Source organism: Pelophylax lessonae, assembly GCF_965119305.1.
Source record: "Pelophylax lessonae genome assembly, chromosome: 12".
Lineage (NCBI taxonomy): Eukaryota > Metazoa > Chordata > Amphibia > Anura > Ranidae > Pelophylax > Pelophylax lessonae.
In genome coordinates, this window is record NC_138779.1 from 131,833,804 (window position 1) to 131,851,237 (window position 17,434).

General features: G+C 46.1%; 1 protein-coding gene and 1 long non-coding RNA gene across 3 annotated transcripts in view; one reads left to right on the forward strand and one right to left on the reverse strand.

Annotated features, from left to right (window-relative positions):
* Window positions 1-2,327, reverse strand: part of SCN2B (sodium voltage-gated channel beta subunit 2) — a 45,083-nt gene extending 42,756 nt beyond the window's left edge. For both annotated transcript variants that reach the window (XM_082273399.1, XM_082273400.1), the window contains exon 1: window positions 2,116-2,327. In XM_082273399.1, the coding sequence (XP_082129525.1) occupies window positions 2,116-2,182 (67 nt within the window). In that variant the 5' untranslated portion in view covers window positions 2,183-2,327. The remainder of the gene's footprint in view (window positions 1-2,115) is intronic.
* LOC309567890 overlaps window positions 1-2,733 on the forward strand; it is a 110,794-nt gene extending 108,061 nt beyond the window's left edge. The window contains exon 4 of the long non-coding RNA XR_014225969.1: window positions 2,619-2,733. This is a non-coding gene — a long non-coding RNA (uncharacterized lncRNA). The remainder of the gene's footprint in view (window positions 1-2,618) is intronic.
* Window positions 2,734-17,434: the final 14,701 nt, after the last annotated feature.

Sequence of the window (17,434 nt, forward strand, 5' to 3'; positions counted from 1 at the left end):
CACCAGTTTGGGTGAAGTTTTCATTCAATTTTTTTTTTTTTTTACATTTTATCGTGGGGATTGGTGCTATCAAAATCAAAATACTGCCAAGTTAGAAACACCTGTCAAATTTAAGGCAATTGTTTTTTTTATTTTAATACAGATCATTTTTTACTATACTCCATTATTTAAATATAAATTCATTTGTGCATTCCCTGTGAATACTGTGTGTATTTCATGCTTTAATGTTTTAATCCTCCCGTAGCCTAGATCCTCACTTACTGCATTGTCAGTGATCCTGTCCCTGCGCAAGTAAGGAAATCTGCAGCATCAGCCTCTACTCCACTTTTAATAAAGTGCAGCATCAGTGTGACCTTGCAGCACTTCCAGGAACACTGAATCAGTCAGATCTGTACAAGCAAAGAGCCTAGTCCTGCCAAAGTACTGCAAGATCAGCATATTATCAATGCACTACATATTTATAATTCCGGGGTAAATGCTCAGCCATGTTTATTGTGTTTGCAGTAACTTGCTTTTTTTTACTAGGGAAAAATTACAAACTTTATTTGATTTCCAAAGCTGGCACATTAACACTTTTAGTAAATGGATTAATCATCGTTAGCTCAATGTAGTTTGTCTCTTGTGTATTTTATTGATTGAAGAGGACCATTTTGGATAGTGTCCTGTACTTTTTATAATAATAAGAAACTTTGTCTTCTCTTATGCAGGATCCCGGTCCGTCTCCAGTGCTCCCCCCCCACTTACTCTGTCCCAATGCTTGGTGCACTGCGGGTTTATTCTGGATGCCTTTTTTTTTTTTCTGCAGATTGGTTATCTGGCGCAAAAGGGGTTAAGAGCCCTCTAGTGGAGTCTCATTATATTGATGTCCCTCCTGCATGCTCCAGAATTGGAAGGATAACTGTAACAGATACTCCATTATTAAAAAATCAATATCTACTCTCTGATGAGTCAAGTTAAAAGGGGAGGAAACTGCATTAGGGTAGAAGGTGGGGTAGATGGTCATGTATGCAGCATGGGGCCCATTTCAGTTAATGTCATAAAACTCGTTCACGTTTAACAGGGAAGGTTGGATCCAATGGCATTGCTTATTGTAATGATCAGCATGTTTCATATTGCATTAATCTAAATTATTTTACAGGTTTATATAGGCCACTTTGTTAAGGCTCTATAATCTTCTGCACCTCTTTCCATTGAAATGATGATCTTTGTGGGTGTGTTGTGTTTACGCATGCCTATATGCATGCACACCTACATAATCCCACATATGTACAGACATACAAAGACACACGCAATGTCCACATGGACGTCACGTGTTTGATGGCAGTATGCACTTGTGATTGCTGAATCTTAAAAATAGAGGTGACCTTCTATTACAGCATGGAGAATAGTGTTCAGTCTAGATTGGATTTAATGCTTGGGATACCCTGTGAGCAATGTATGGTTAATGTCTATCTTCATTTACAACACATAGTAATGGCTGATATGATTTATATACAGATTCCATCAATCTGTGTATAGCGGGGTCAGCTATATGTCCTGCTGAACTGAGCAGAACTGTGTTTTGCCTCTACCTGTCCGTATAGTCCTCCTTCCCCTCCCCCCCCCCTAAAATAATCCCAAATTCCCTTCGTCACTGCCTCCCTTAACTGTCATTGTGTATTCACCCTTCGCTGGACCACTCCTACATCCCCATCAGTTGTGTTTTATTTTATTTTTTTATTTTAGATCAATTTGTTCAGGAAATAAACAGTAGGTATTGATATTTCTGAAATGACTTAAGATATATTTTGAAATACAGCTTAATTTCCCTTGCAGAAAATATAAAGGTAATCCAATGAATTTTAGATGTGCAAAATTAATTACATCTTTTTTTTTTAATCTTTCTAATCAACTGCATGCTGTATGGTGAATTAACATCGTTTTTTTTTTTTTTTTTTGATTTTTAAATCCATGTCAAAATAACGGACGGCGTGAAAACATGACACAGCTTGCGGCATAGTATATTACCCCCTCCTGGCAGTTAAAGGGTTAACGGAAAAAAGTGTCTAGAGGGTGGAAGTGCATTGCGGCAGATGTACATCCAGCTGTGCATGCAGAACTAGCCATAAAACTTACCCAGGAGGCTGAGTACCAGTGTTACCAAACTTAACCCAGGGGGTGTTGGGCGCTCTCTCCTGCCCATGGCCTGGGAGGGGTGAGGGGGGTCTCCGACTCCCGTCCTGGAATATATCTATTTATATAATGTGATTTTTGCCTCGATGGTGCAGCTCTGACAGCACAGTAAAGTCAATATGGCCGTATCTCTGGCTACAGCAGAGATGCAGGAGGGTTGGGGGTGGTGGGTGGTGGGAACACTTGATTTTATGGTTGGTAGATTTCCTGGAATGATGCAGGAGGGTGAAAAAAATCTTTTGGATTTTTTTTTAAATCCTTGTAACTATGCTTTGATCTCGATTTTCTTTTCCTTTTAGATTACTGCATATGAATGTATAAAATGCATAAAATGTTTAAAATGTCTGTTAGTAGAAAAAAATGTTTAAGGGAATAGAAATTGCATGCTGTATATGATTATCAACCCCGTAAGCGTTGCAGGATTTTTTTTTTTTATCTCTCATCAGTGCAGAAGTTTATATCAGTGTAGAAATGACACTATCCAATATTATAAAGAGAAATGGATCATATGAAAAAAATTACCATGAATGCCAGGTAAGAGTATAAAAGAAATAAAAAGAATTGCTTTGTTTTTTGTTTAATAAAGACAGATGTATTGATCCCTTGGATAAATGAAGTGTGATTCTTAATAAATGCTTTACGAGTAACAAATGCACAGCAGTACTAATTCCTCTCTAAAAATATCAAGTGTACATTTATCTGTTACAGGTATATGAAATATTCAGTTTGTAAAGATAATCTGCAGACATATCAATATTTTGCAAATGAGATGCACTTAAGGAAATCTCAGACAGTGCTTGATTCCCTTATGGGACAACATACGCCTTTCTAGTAGTTGCCTTCTTCTTTAGCAAATAGAAAGACACAATAAGGCTGCATGCACATGGGCACGAAGAACAAAGAACGCCGCTGCTAAAGGTATCTGCATTGTTATTTATTTATTTTTTTATACCTCTGAAAGCAGCCCTAGGTTATGTAATGTGCACATGCACACTGTGTCATTTATCATTTATCATTTATCAGAGTACAGGGTGCAGCATTCAGGGGTGTAAAAAAAAAAAAAATTCCCCCAGCCTCCAAAGTGCAGTTTATCAGCGTAATTTATACCCATGCATGCCTAAATGTGCATAAGTACGTGCATATGAGCGTAAATGTATTCTAATGGCCAAAATAAATTAAAGCAGTAGTAAACTGTGGGATTTAAAGCGTAACTTCACTTTTGTTGAGAAAAAAACATTCCCCTCTGGGCGATCTATGTACATTGCAGGGATTTTAATAAACTTTGTTGCAGATTCCTACCTTTTGGTATTCTGATGAAATCATTGTTTGTTCCTCTGTATTGAGTGGGTCAAATGGGAGTGGTTTCATAATTATCTATCAGCTGTAGCAGCTGCAGGGCTCTAATGAGAAAATCTGCTGGGTCTGCATCCCTTAGGATGTGTTCCTATTGGGAGTATCTCACCAAAAATCTGAATTTTTGTAAAATCTTACCTGTAAAATTCCTTTCTCTGAGTCCTCCGACAGTTGCCGCCTCCTCTAAGTCATCACTGTTGGGTATTGACTTCCGCTCCGCAGGAGTAGCTAGGCATAAAGACTTAGTCAAGTAAAAGAACAAAGGCATTTGCATATACACACCCATGGGGGCTGTCCCATCTGGTCAATACCCCCCTGCAGTGACCACTCCCAACTCAGTTTGATAGCATAGCAGTAGGTAATAAGAACCCCAAAAGAGGAGCGGGGGCGGTGACTGTTGGAGGACTCAGAGAAAGGAATTTTACAGGTAAGATTTTACAATAATTCAGTTTTCTCTTACGTCCTCCGACAGTCGCCGCCTCCTCTAAGTCATCACTGTTGGGATGTCCCAAAGCAGTATAGACATGAGGGGTGGGAGACGCAACCGTAGAAAAGGCAACGCAGTACCCACATCAGAGAAAGGAACCTTACATGCACAGTAAGAGAACCTCTAGGCAACAGAAAAAACAATGCTCAACAGGAGCAACAGCCCAGGAAAGCAAATACCAACAGCCAGGGACCCAGAAAACAAGGGTCCTTCATGGCACTGCCGCACTAAGAACCTTGCGGCCAAAGGAGGCATCAGCTGATGCCAGAACATCTACTTTGTAGAATTTGGAAAAAGTGTGCACCGACGACCACCTGGGCCACCGAGGCCCGATGCCAATAGGCCCAGGACGCACTCACCGATCTGGTAGAGTGCGTCCTAACAGGGAAGGGTGGAACCCGTTCCTTCAAAGCATAAGCCTGTTCAATGGTCTGTCTAATCCATTTGGCAATAGTCGCTGCGGATGCAGCCATGCCCTTCCGAGGTCCCTCGGGAAGGACAAAGAGGGAATCCGTCTTCCGAAAAGATTCCGTAGACGACAGGTAAACCCTAATCGCCCTGACAACATTTAAGGAATGCAGAGCAACCTCCTTAGGATGCTTAGGCTTCGTACAAAGCGAAGGTAGGACAATGTCGTCATTAATGTGGAACTCAGAGACCACCTTAGGAAGAAAGGAGGGATGCGGACGGAAAACCACCTTATCCCGGTGAATCACCAAGTACGGAGAACGGCAAGATAACGCTGCCAGTTCTGACACCCTGCGAGCCGAAGTGATCGCCACCAAAAAGGCAACCTTCTTAGACAGCAGAGGCAACGATATTTCCCGAATGTTTTCAAAGGGAGCACGCTGTAACACGGACAGAACCAAGTTCAAATCCCATGGAGGTAAGGGCTCCTTCCTGGGAGGAGCCAAATGTCGCACACCTTGAATGAAGGTGCGAACCAGGGAATGAGACTCCACAGGGCGTTGGAAAAGAATAGCCAGTGCGGACACCTGGCCCTTGATCGTGGCCAGCGCCAGGCGCTGGTCCACACCAGACTGGAGGAAGGCCAACACTCTCGACACCGAGTACGAGCGAGGGGAGAACCTCCTGGACTCACACCAGGCGAAATAAGCCTTCCAGGTACGGTAATAGATTTTACCAGAGGAGGTTTTTCTAGCCCTGACAAGGGTAGAAATGACCTCAGAGGAGAGACCCCTGTCCTTCAGGACCTGGGTCTCAACAGCCAGGCCGTTAAAGCCAGCGACTGTAAGGCAGGATGGAAGATTGGTCCCTGAGACAGGAGATCTTCCTGCAGAGGCAGACGCCATGGAGGCGCCACTGCCAGGTGAACAACGTCGGCATACCAGGACCGGCGTGGCCAGTCCGGAGCCACCAGAATCACCAGGTGCGGTTCCGAGACTAACCTGCGGAGGAACCTGGATAGCAGCTGAATCGGGGGAAAGGCATACATCAGACTATACTGATGCCAAGGGGCCACTAACGCATCCGAGGTGTCCGCCAGCGGATCGCGCGTTCTCGCCACGAACCTTTCCACCTTTCGATTTAGCCGGGATGCGAACAGATCCATGTCCGGGGATCCCCACCTCGCACACAGCATTTGGAAGACCTCCGGGTGTAGGGACCATTCCCCCCTGGTCCAGGGTCTGGCGGCTCAGATAGTCGGCCTGCCAATTCTCCACACCCGGAATGTGAACTGCCGGGACATGAGTCTCGGCCCAAGACAGAATGTCGGTCACCTCCCGGGCCGCCCGAGCACTCCTGGTGCCCCCTTGGTGGTTGATGTAAGCCACCGCGGTAGCATCGTCCGTCTGTACCCGGACAGGACGGCCCCGAAGACGGTCCGAACACTGGAAGAGACAGAGTTTTATCGCTCGCAATTCCAGCACATTTATCGGGAGGGAGGACTCCTCCTCCGACCAAGTGCTCTGGGCAGACAGGTTGCCCAGGACTCCACCCCAGCCCGACAGGCTGGCATCCGTGGTAATCACTGTCCACACCAACGGATGGAAGGACTTGCCTTGAGCCACCGACGGGGACTGGAGCCACCACAGAAGAGCCAATCTGGTCTGACGACTCAAGGAGACACACAGATCCAGGGACTGAGGCAGTCTGTCCCACCTGTCAAGGATCTCCGCTTGGAGAGCCCGCGTGTGAAACTGAGCAAAGGGTATCGCCTCGAAGGCCGAAACCATCAACCCCAGGCCCCACATACAGGCCCTGAGTGACGAGGACGGGCTTGCCCTGAGGGACCTGATCTCGTCCCGCAAAGTCCGGAGTTTGTCCTCTGGCAAGAACACCTTTGCCTGAGCAGAGTCCAGAATCATTCCCAGATAGGGAAGACGAACCAATGGAGACAACGTCGATTTCTGAATGTTGATGGTCCATCCGAACTCCTGTAGCGTCTGCACCGTGGTGGACAGATCGCGCACTAGGTCCTGGCTGGCACGCGATCTCAGAAGTAGATCATCCAGGTAACCCAAGACCGCAATGCCCTGAGCCCTCAGCAGGCCCAGAACTGGCGCCAACACTTTGGTAAAAACCCTTGGTGCCGAAGCGAGACCGAAAGGTAATGCCACAAACTGGTAGTGGTCCTCTGCGATAGCAAAACGAAGGTACCGCTGATGACCCTCGAAAATGGTGATGTGCAGGTACGCATCTTTCAGATCTATCGAGGCCAGGAATTCTCCTGGACTCAAGGAGGCCACCACCGAATGGAGAGACTCCATACGGAACTTCCGAACACGCACGAAGCGGTTCAGCGCTTTCAGGTCCAGAATAGGACGCACTTTGCCCTCCTTTCTGGGCACAGTGAACAGATTTGAATAAAACCCCCGAAACCTGTCCCGATGAGGCACCGGGACAATCACCCCCTGAGCGAGAAGGTCCTGCACCGCTTGATGCAGGTCCTGCAGACGCCCCGGAGGCAACTGAAGATTTGAGGGAAAGAATCTGTCCACCGGCCGGGAAAGGAATTCGATCTTGTATTCCGATCTAACGATTTCCAGAACCCACCTGAACCGATATCCAGGGCAGCCAAGGTTGGAGGAAACCGTGCAAACGTCCCCCCACCCCTGAAATGGGTGAGGGCGCCCCATCAGGCAGAGGCGGAATGACCCGCCGAGCCGGCATTGCCGGACTTCTGCTTACCTGCCCAGGGCTTCTTCTGACTGCCCTGGGCCTTGAAGGGCTTGCCCTTAGATTGGTTCCGAAAGGCACGAAAGGATCCCTGAGTGGATCTAGGCGCAGAACCCCGCTTGCCTCGAAAGGACTTGTTCTTTGGGTTCTGGGGCAGCATGGGGCTCTTGCCCCCCGTGACGACTTTTACCAGGGTATCCAACGCCTCGCCAAAAAGGCGAGAGCCAGCATAGGGAAAATCAGCCACTGTTTTCCGCGAGGACTGGTCTGTCGACCAGCTCTTCAGCCATATCAGTCGCCGGTTAAGTACCGAGACACTAGAGAGGCGTGCTACTAAAGGGGCCTCATTCAAGGCCGCATCACACAGATACATGATTCCCTGGTGGATTTGATCCACCATTTCCAGCCGGGCAGGCGGAACATCATCAGACACGAGGTTGCTCCTAAGCACCTTAGTCCAATCAGCCACCGCCTGAGCCACCAAAACGGATGCGAAAACGGGTCTGAGCAACGAGCCCGCCACCGTATAGGAATGGCAGGCTAGAGACTCCAACCGTCGGTCCGTGGGATCCCGGAAAACCGGGGTATCCTCAGAAGGAACCAAGGTAGCCTTGTTTAACACGGCCACAGTGTCAACTACCTGTGGAGGCACACACCATCGTGATTCCGTAGCCGGTGCAAAAGGATAAAGCAATTTGAACCGACTAGGCACCAGGAATAGACGTTTTAACGTGCGCCACATTTCATTAACAGTGTAATGAAACTCAGCGGGGCAGGGAAAAACCTGCGCCGACTTGCGGGTACTGTGCATCCCAAATGAGGACACAACGCCCGGAGGACAGGGCTCATCCTCCAAATGTAGTGTTTCCTTAACAGAAACAATTAATTCATCCATGGTCGCCCGCTCTTCAGGCGACCCCGGGGAAGAGGTATCAACCCCTTCCACCTCTGCCTCCCCCTTAGACCCCAGCAGGTCCAACGATGAGCGAGACCCTGAAAAGGGCACGCTCGCAGCAGCAGCAGCCATATCACCATCTGAATCAGAGGAGAGAGACAATCTGGGCCTCTTTTTAGCAGCACGTTCAGCCATCAGCATTTCCATGTTTGACACCAAGGTCGCCACTACAGCGGCCAAATCAGGTCTCAGAGGGGCCACAGGAGAACTGGGGACCCCCACCAGAGCTGGGGGGAATTTGCTGTCCTGAGAATCCATTGCTCAAGGTGACAAAAAAACAACAGTGCAATAAAGTTAGTACTGTCCCTTTAAGAGCGCCGCGGAGTGCGCAGCCCACCGCTTCAGCTACAGTGACAAAGACCCCCAAACAGGAGAGAAAAAAACTGAACCAGAAATGACAATACAGAAAGATATTGAGAGCAATAACCTGCAGAGCCCCGCAGAGTGTTGCCACCGAGTGTCCTGCTTCAGAGGAAAAGGAAGTGCTGCTAGAGTAGGCTGAACCTATAGGCTGCATGACCCAGGGAAAATGGCTGCCCCATAGGATTGCATGGGAGGCTCCGCCAAAATGGCCGCCGGACATGCGGTCGGAACGATCTTTCGGCTACCGCAAAATGGCGGTGGATGGCGCCAAAAACAGCATGTAGATTGACCATAGAGAAGCCAAACATGCCTGCCCATACCTAAAATTGCGGACCGCGCGGATTTACCCCGCTGCAGCCGCCACACACACAGTCTGCACCCCCAACAAGCACCGAAGTGACACAGGGAAGGGGACCCCCAAAAACATACAGCACCGCAGCGCATGCACAAGCGATCCCCGCAGGGACCGCATCAGGCAGTCACACAGGTACAGACATGGGGGACACACAGCAACACAGGACTGCCACCCCAGACAGAGGCCCCACACAGAAGTACTTACCTGTACCAGATGGCGTGGGGTGCCTCCATGAATGGAAAGCCGCTGTCCTCATATGACAGGGAGTGCCGTTTGCCAGGGACATGACACTGCAGCATCGCAGATGTGTCCTGTGAGGTAGCCACCTCACGGCTGCATCCCTGCTGTGAACAGGGATGGGTCGTTCATAGTGCCAGGGTGAACCATAGCCGAACGCTCGATGGCGGGCTGGGGGTCCATCTGACCCTCTGCCCTGGGGAACCAGGGCAGTCAGTCCGAATCCCAGCACCGCAGGATCCATCTTCATCTGAAGAATCGACTAAAACTAAAGCTGACAAAATAAACAGCTAGTAAAGTAAGAGAAAACTGACATTTTCAAAAGAAAATCAAATAAAAGATTAGATAGGCTGAGACTGTAGCCCCAGCACAGGGAAGCCTAACTACTCCTGACGCTAGGCAGATTAAAACTGAGTTGGGAGTGGCTCCCATGGGTGTGTATATGCAAATGCCTTTGTTCTTTTGACTAAGTCTTTATGCCTAGCTACTCCTGCGGAGAGGAAGTCAATACCCAACAGTGATGACTTAGAGGAGGCGGCGACTGTCGGAGGACGTAAGAGAAATGACATTTTTTTGCAGGGATGCCTGAAATCTGACTTGTAGCTTAGGCAGACTACTGGGAAAATTGGTGAGCCAATCACACAAGCAGGAAATGATGATTCTTGTGGTAAGTACACATTCTTTTGTACAGAACACCTCCAGGTAGCCATATTGCGTTTTCAGAAAATGACAACAGCTGCAGAATGAAAAAGAAAGGTCATTTTTAATAACATTCAATTACAATATGATTTGTGTCGCAATTGTATACGCTATGTTGTTTTTTCTTTATTTGCTGTTTTTTTTCCCCACAAAAGTGGAGTTACCCTTTAAAAAGACAATGGCATTGCAAGACAATGGCATATTGTGCTAGTATGCATTGCATACTAGCACCTTATGAAATGCTTACCCTCCAGCGGTGCGCTGTCATGCACATGCGTTCCTTTAGAGCGCATTCGCCGGTGATGTCACCGGCCGCCAAAAGAGCGAATATCTCCTAAATCGTGCCCATTTAAGTGATATTCATTTTACCTACAGGTAAGTTTTATTGTAGGCTTGCCTGTAGGTAAAAACCACAAAGTGGACTTTACTACCACTTTAATATTCCATCCAGTAGCATGCATTTACATGTGTACATAAACAAAATTAGAGGGATTCTTTCTGGCAGGTTCTGGCAGGAACAATTGAGCACTTTTGGTGCATAAAGTCATAAGCCCATGTGCATGAGACCTAAAGCCGCATTCCCACCTGTGAGATGTGACTTGTCACAGTTTATTACTGAGTTTTTTTGGTGTGCTTCTCGTGCGAAAGCATTGGGTAGTCCATTTGTTTGAATGGGCTGTCAAACGCGTGATAAATGCACCAAAGTCGCTCATGTACCTTTTTTTTTTTGGCAATGAGACACCTGCGTTTTGGGTGGCACGTGTTGCACATCAAATGTGCAACAAAATGTGGGGCTGCTACCCTCGTTTGGGATGCCATTAGGAAATAATAGCAACGTAAGTAGAATGCACATTTTGCCACTGTTTTTGCCCATTTCCGGGAAACCCAGGCAAAAATGCGCATTTCTGCCTATGTTTCAAGAAACGCGCATGAACGTGGAACGCCTAGGTGAAAATACGGCTTAAAAGTTATAAATCTTCAAAGGCGCAGGGTGACTCCAGGACAAATGTCCCAGAAGTGGTGCCCTCATCTCAAGCATCAATCCATATCAATACAAAAATGAGACTAGTTTAATTAAAGTAGAAATTCTGAAAAACAGCTAATTTAAAACAGAAACTAAGAATTATACCTAGTGTACAGAACAAGAGAAGTGCTGCTGCACACTTTTTTTTTTTTTAATCAGATTCCTAAATACACACAAGCATAGCCCCCAACTGTCCTGGATTCTGAGGGACTGTCCCTGATTGGAATATTGTCCCTCTTTCCTCCTCATGTGTCCCTCATTTCGGTCTGATCCATATGGTTGTATATTGTGGCAGTGCAAAACCTTTCATCCAACTTCTAAATTGCTGCATTTGTAAATTTCAAAAGCAAATAAAAAGGAATAGTAGTGGTAAAATACAAGGACTTGTGGGTTTCACTAATCATTTTTTGTAGAATTCTTCTTTAAGAGGGGCGTGGCAGGGGGTGTGTCCTATGCCTAGATACTTTTGCTAATAGGTGTCCCTCATTCCCAACTCAAAAAGTTGGGAGGTATGCACAAGCGAGGTGGATGGGGGAATCCTACCCGCTGCACTATTGTATTCTGACAGCGGGGACTCCTCCTCTGTCAGAATACACTGATCAGCACTGCAGCCGATTGGCTGCAGCTGTAATTGAACAAAAATTCACCAACAGTCCCATTCGAGAGGAGCCAATCATTAGATCGACTCCTCTCGAATGGGAATGGCCATAGATAGATTTAAATTTGGCTAGTCCCCGCTGAACCGGTCAAATTTAAATCTATCTATGGCCAGCTTAAAGAGGATCCTCACCCTGTATAAAACAAAGAATTAAAGTCAGCTAAAAATACTGTAACTTCTGACTTTTTAATAAAAGAACACTCGCCTTTTCAGGGGTCCAGTGCTGTGCTCACCCACACCGCTTCTACGTGTTTACTGTGGGCATGATACACATTTACAGATCACAGGATGCCAGAGAAGCACTTCCCTTGGAGGCGTAGGGGTATTACTGAGTCCCACTGCAATCCCCAAACATCCTTGCAGATTTCCACCTGTCAGTAGAAGACTGTTCCAAGAAGCTGATCAAGGAGACACCTTGTACGGGTAAACCTATTCTTTCCCTCTGCCCTCTGAGATAGGTACTTCTCCACAATTGCTACTCCTACTCTCTCCCTAACCCGGTGGGTCTCTGTCCTTATCTTACTCCCACCCTGGGTACACCCAATGATGCAGAATTTCCTATTTAAGAAATTCTGTGTTAAAAATCTCATGGGATGTTGGCATCCAAAGGAATATGTTATCCTCTTCAAGATGGCAAGATCCCATAGCAGGAGATGCATTAGTCCTTAATGCTCTCCTGTCAGCCTGAAGAAATAGCATAGTGCCACCTTCAGGTCAGCAAACTTCCACTGTGCAAACTGTTCCTGCTATATAAATCCTGAATAATAATAATAATCTGCAGCCTAACACCTGCCTACACCAATGCTGGGGTTTGGATTGCAGCCATTGACACCAATGCTAGGGTTAGTATTGCCCCTGACACCAATGATAAGGCTTATTTTACTCCCAATTCCCCTTCAGTGTGCATTGTGGCACGTTCAGGCATAGAGGTGCATTACAGCCCATTCTTTTTGAAAGGGCTTCCTAATTTTACATAATGCACCCCAACACATGAAAATGCGCATTTATTGCTTGGCCCTCTTAAAGTTTTGAGGGCTGCACTTGAGACACTCTGTAATTTTTAGGTTGACCACCCCTGCATTAGAGAGTGACCCTTTAAACTGCTCTTTCTTGCAGCTAAGAAAGCACTGCATATTTATACAATACAAACACACTTACCTTCTAACAGATATGCATGCAAAATCTGCAAATTTCTCCTCATATTGGCACAGCTTATGTTGATACATGTCAATGCACTAGAAAACGCACATTATTCCATGTCAACGCACCTAACACTACAAATAAACACACCTCTATGTGCACACTTAGGTCTTAATCATGGTGTCCAACCTGCGGCCCTCCAGCTGTTGCAAAACTACAAGCCCCATCATGCCTCTGTCATTGAGAGTCATGTTTGCAACTGTCAGCCTTGCAATGCCTCATGGGACTTGAAGTTCCAGAACAGCTGGAGGACCGCAGGTTGGACACCCACTCTAAATGGACCCTGAAGGAAGTGTTACAGTGCATTAACTAAACTTACAGAACGGAACAAATACTCAGAATTACACATGGTGTACAAAACAAGAGAAATCGTACTGTGAAATGTACATACATGCAGTATACTAAGAATTACTGTACATCCCATAAGCAGAACAGGATAACTTATTATTACACAGAATTTATATAGCGCCAACAGTTTGTGCAGTGCTTAACAAAATTAAGGCAAACATTACAGTTACAGTACAATACAATTTGGTACAAGAGGAATCAGAGGACCCTGCTCGTTAGAACTTACAATCTAAGAAATGCTAGGATAAACATACACACATAATATCAGCAGATATCATGAATAAAAACTGCTATCAGAAGACGTAAAGAGGTTGAATTAGGCAAATGGACTGTGCATTTTACAAAGCACAATTGCATTCTGCAAGAGCAGTTGCTCCAGAGCTCCAATGAGCAGAGCCCAGGAGGGAGAAGACCTCCACTGCCACTGCGCCACCCTGTCCTAAGCAGCAGCAGGTGCAGCATCCCTGGCGCCACCCAGAGCCTCCAGTCCTTCTCAAACCTCCTCTACGCTCCCAGCTGGGACATCAACAGAAAGACAGGCTGACTGAGGGCCCAGAAGACAAGGGCGGCGGGAGGTAGGTGCATCACACACACACCTACCCACAGATGGGGGACAGTTGAGACTGAAGGCAGGGCTAGGGGGTCTCCAACCCCCTCTCTCTCCTTCTCTCATCCCCCTCTCTCTCTCTCTCCCATCCCCCATCTCTCTCTCTCTCATCCCTCCTCCCCCTCTCTTTCCCACCCCCTCTCTCTCATCTCCCCTCCCTCTCTCTCATCCATCCCTCCCTCTCTCTCTCTCATCTCTCCCCCACCTCTCTCTTATCCCATCTTTCTCTCTCTCATCCCCCCTCTCTCTCTCATCTCCCCCCTCTCTCTCCCCCACCCCCCTTCTCTTTCTCTCTCTTATCCCCCATCTCACACCCTCCCTCACCCATCCCCCTCTCTCTCTCCCCCTCTCTCTCCCTCCCTCACCCCCCTCTCTCTCTCTCCCGTCCCCCATCTCTCTCTCTCATCCCCCCTCACTCTCTCTTTCCCACCCCCTCTCTCTCTCTCATCTCCCCCCTCTCTCTCTCCCCCCACCCCTCTCTCCCTCTCCCCCACCTCTCTCTTATCCCATCTTTCTCTCTCTCATCCCCTCTCTCTCTCTCTCTCTCTCTCATCTCCCCCCCTCTCTCTCCCCCACCCCCCTTCTCTTTCTCTCTCTTATCCCCCATCTCACACCCTCCCTCACCCATCCCCCTCTCTCTCTCCCCCTCCCACCCCCTTTCTCTCACTCGTTCTCTCTCTCATCCCCCCTCACCCTCCCTTACCCCCTTACCCACCCCTCTCTCTCATCCCCCCTTCTCTCACACCCTCCCTCACCCACCCCCTCCTCTCTCACCCACACCCCTCTCTCTCTCCCACCGTCTCGCACCCCCCCACCCCCCTCATGAGATCCCAGGGGTTCTTGCTGGGACTTGAAGTCCTTCCATTTTGGAGGGCGTCACATCCGTTAAACAGGAAGGGGTGGGCAAATTTACATAGGAGGGGGAGGGGGGGTACCCAATTTTAAACCTGCCTAGGGCAGCACAAAATACACCACTGCCCACAGCGTAGTGCACTGTGCCCATACAAGAATAATCAAGCAATAAAACGCACACTGGATCCAAAACCACTGAATATGCTGGTAGATGAGGAAACAGTACCAGAACTACCCAATTCATGTTTAGGGTGTTAGGAGATTGTGAGTTGTGTAGTGCATACATAAAGAGTAAGAACAAATACAGTACAATCAAAGTGCTGTTGTGCATTGTCCATAGATATAGTATTAATCTGAATTCTGATAATTACACCCAGGACACAGAACAACAGAGGTGGTACTGTGCAATGTTCATACATGCATAATAAGAACAGATATTGAACATTGTACTCAGCATACAAAAGAGCTACAGAAAAAGAAACGATACTACACCTAGCATAGATAATAGGTGAAGTGGTACTGTGCACTGTCTATGTACAAAAAAACAGATACTGAGAAACACAACAGGAATACAGAACAAAAGAAGTAGTATTGCTTAGTTACATGCACACAGAAAAATGTACAAATTCTAAGAATTAATTAAATGGTTTCAAACCCGCACAGTACAGGATAAAAAAAAATATAGTAATATTAATAGTGCTGCTACTTACTATATAACCCATATACAAAAAGGTGAAAAAATCAGCAGTAGCATAATCATAATATTCCACTGTAGTGCAAACATATCCTAACAAAATGTAAAAAATATATATATATACAAAAATCTGAATAATAGAAAATATACAGTATGTACAACAAATTATTAAGTCCAAAAAGTGAAAGTCCATATAAGTGTAACACACCAGTGTGAAATCTTGTAAACAACGTGGCACCTTGAATCCACTACTGAAGTGATAATGTGTACCCTTCTCCATTAGGAAAAACACTCTCCAAACCAAATTGCCACCCATTCTCATGAGTAGGCAATAGCGCTTAAACAGTTGTTATTGCTCTTTTAGAAAAATCCAAATTGCCTCTCAACCTTCCTTGTAACATTAGCTCTCATCAAGTATATGTAGGAAAGAAGAAACGCAGGAAGGCTTTCAATAGTGAATTACTTCAAACACCAAATTATTTATTTTGTTAAAAAGTCTCCAGTCACATTTTAAAATATTTAAACAAGCATTGTGCATAAAAAGCAGTCCAGTAATGGTCCTATAGTAATCTCGCCACCTCCACACTGAATATGACTACTGTTGGAACCTCGCCACAAATTCCCCGATGTTAACATGTCACAGCCAGTTGCCGTGTTACCACGTCCGACGCGTTTTGTCATAGAGATTACAGAATTACACCCTGAATACAGAACAAGAGAAGTGGTACAGTGCACACACATGCAGAAAAAGAGCAGACACCAAGAATTAAATGCAGCATACAAAACTACTGTGCAGTGATAATATATTAGAAAAAAACAGATACGAAGAATTCAACCAAGCATACAGAACAATAGAGATGGTAGTGTGCAGTGATCATACATTAAGAAAAAATACCATACTGAGAATTCAACCGGACATACAGAGTGCAAGCCATACACAGAAACATTTTTTTTCATTCAACCTGCAGCCTGAATGAAAGAAATCTAAAGCTTGCCATACATTATACAATTTTCTTTTTAATTTTTTTTTTTAATTTACCTTCAATCATGTAGTGCAAGGGTCTGCCTGATTGCATACAAAATGAACATGTTTAGGTTTGACCTCATATTATATGGTTTTGGTCAATCTAAATTGTATAATATATGGGCAGAATACTCCATCCACATTGAACAGTGTGAATAGACAAGTCACATGATCATTACATCACGTGATCGTGACGTAACTTGTAGGGCGTGGATGGAGAATACCGGAAGTGATGCCAGTACTGTTGCCAGTACGGGCAATAAGCCTGAGCCACCGCCGGATTCATATATCCTTGATTGTAAGTTTTTTTTATGCTTTGTTCTAATAAATGTCTGATTTTACTATACCATAAGAGTTTCCTTTCATCCCTCTACATGAAAACATGGGGATAAGTGATCCTTGAGACTACCAGCCAGGGATAGGGCTGAGATATTATTTTGGAGACATTGGAGACATACAGTATCTCACAAAAGTGAGTACACCCCTCACATTTATGTAAATATTTTATTATATTTTTTCATGTGACAACACTGAAGAAATGACACTTTGCTACACTATAAAGTGAGTGTACAGCTTGTATAACAGTGAAGATTTGCTGTCCCATCAAAATAACTCAACACACAGCCATTAATGGCTAAACCGCTGGCAACAAAAGTGAGTACACCCCTAAGTGAACATGTCCAAACTGGGCCCAAAGTGTCAACATTTTGTGTGGCCACCATTTTTTTCCAGCACTGACTTAACCCTCTTGGGGGTGGAGTTCACCAGAGCTTCACAGGTTGCCATTGGAGTCCTCGCCCACTCCTCCATGAGGACATCACGGAGCTGGTGGATGTTAGAGACCTCTCGCTCCTCCACCTTCCATTTAAGGATGCCCCCACAGATGCCGAATAGGGTTTAGGTCTGGAGACATGCTTGGCCAGTCCATCACCTTTACCCTCAGCTTCTTTAGCAAGGCAGTGGTCGTCTTGGAGGTGTGTTTGGGGTTGTTATCATGATGGAATACTGCCCTGTGGCCCAGTCTCCAAAGGGAGGGGATCATACTCTGCTTCAGTATGTCACAGTACATGTTGGCATTTATGGTTCCCTCAATGAATTGTAGCTCTCCAGTGCCAGCCGCACTCATGCAGCCCAAGACCATGACTCTCGCACCACCATGCTTGACTGTAGGCAAGACACACTTGTCTTTGTACTCCTCTCCTGGTTGCCGCCCCACACGCTTGACACCATCTGAATGAAATAAGCTTATCTTTGTCTCAATAGAC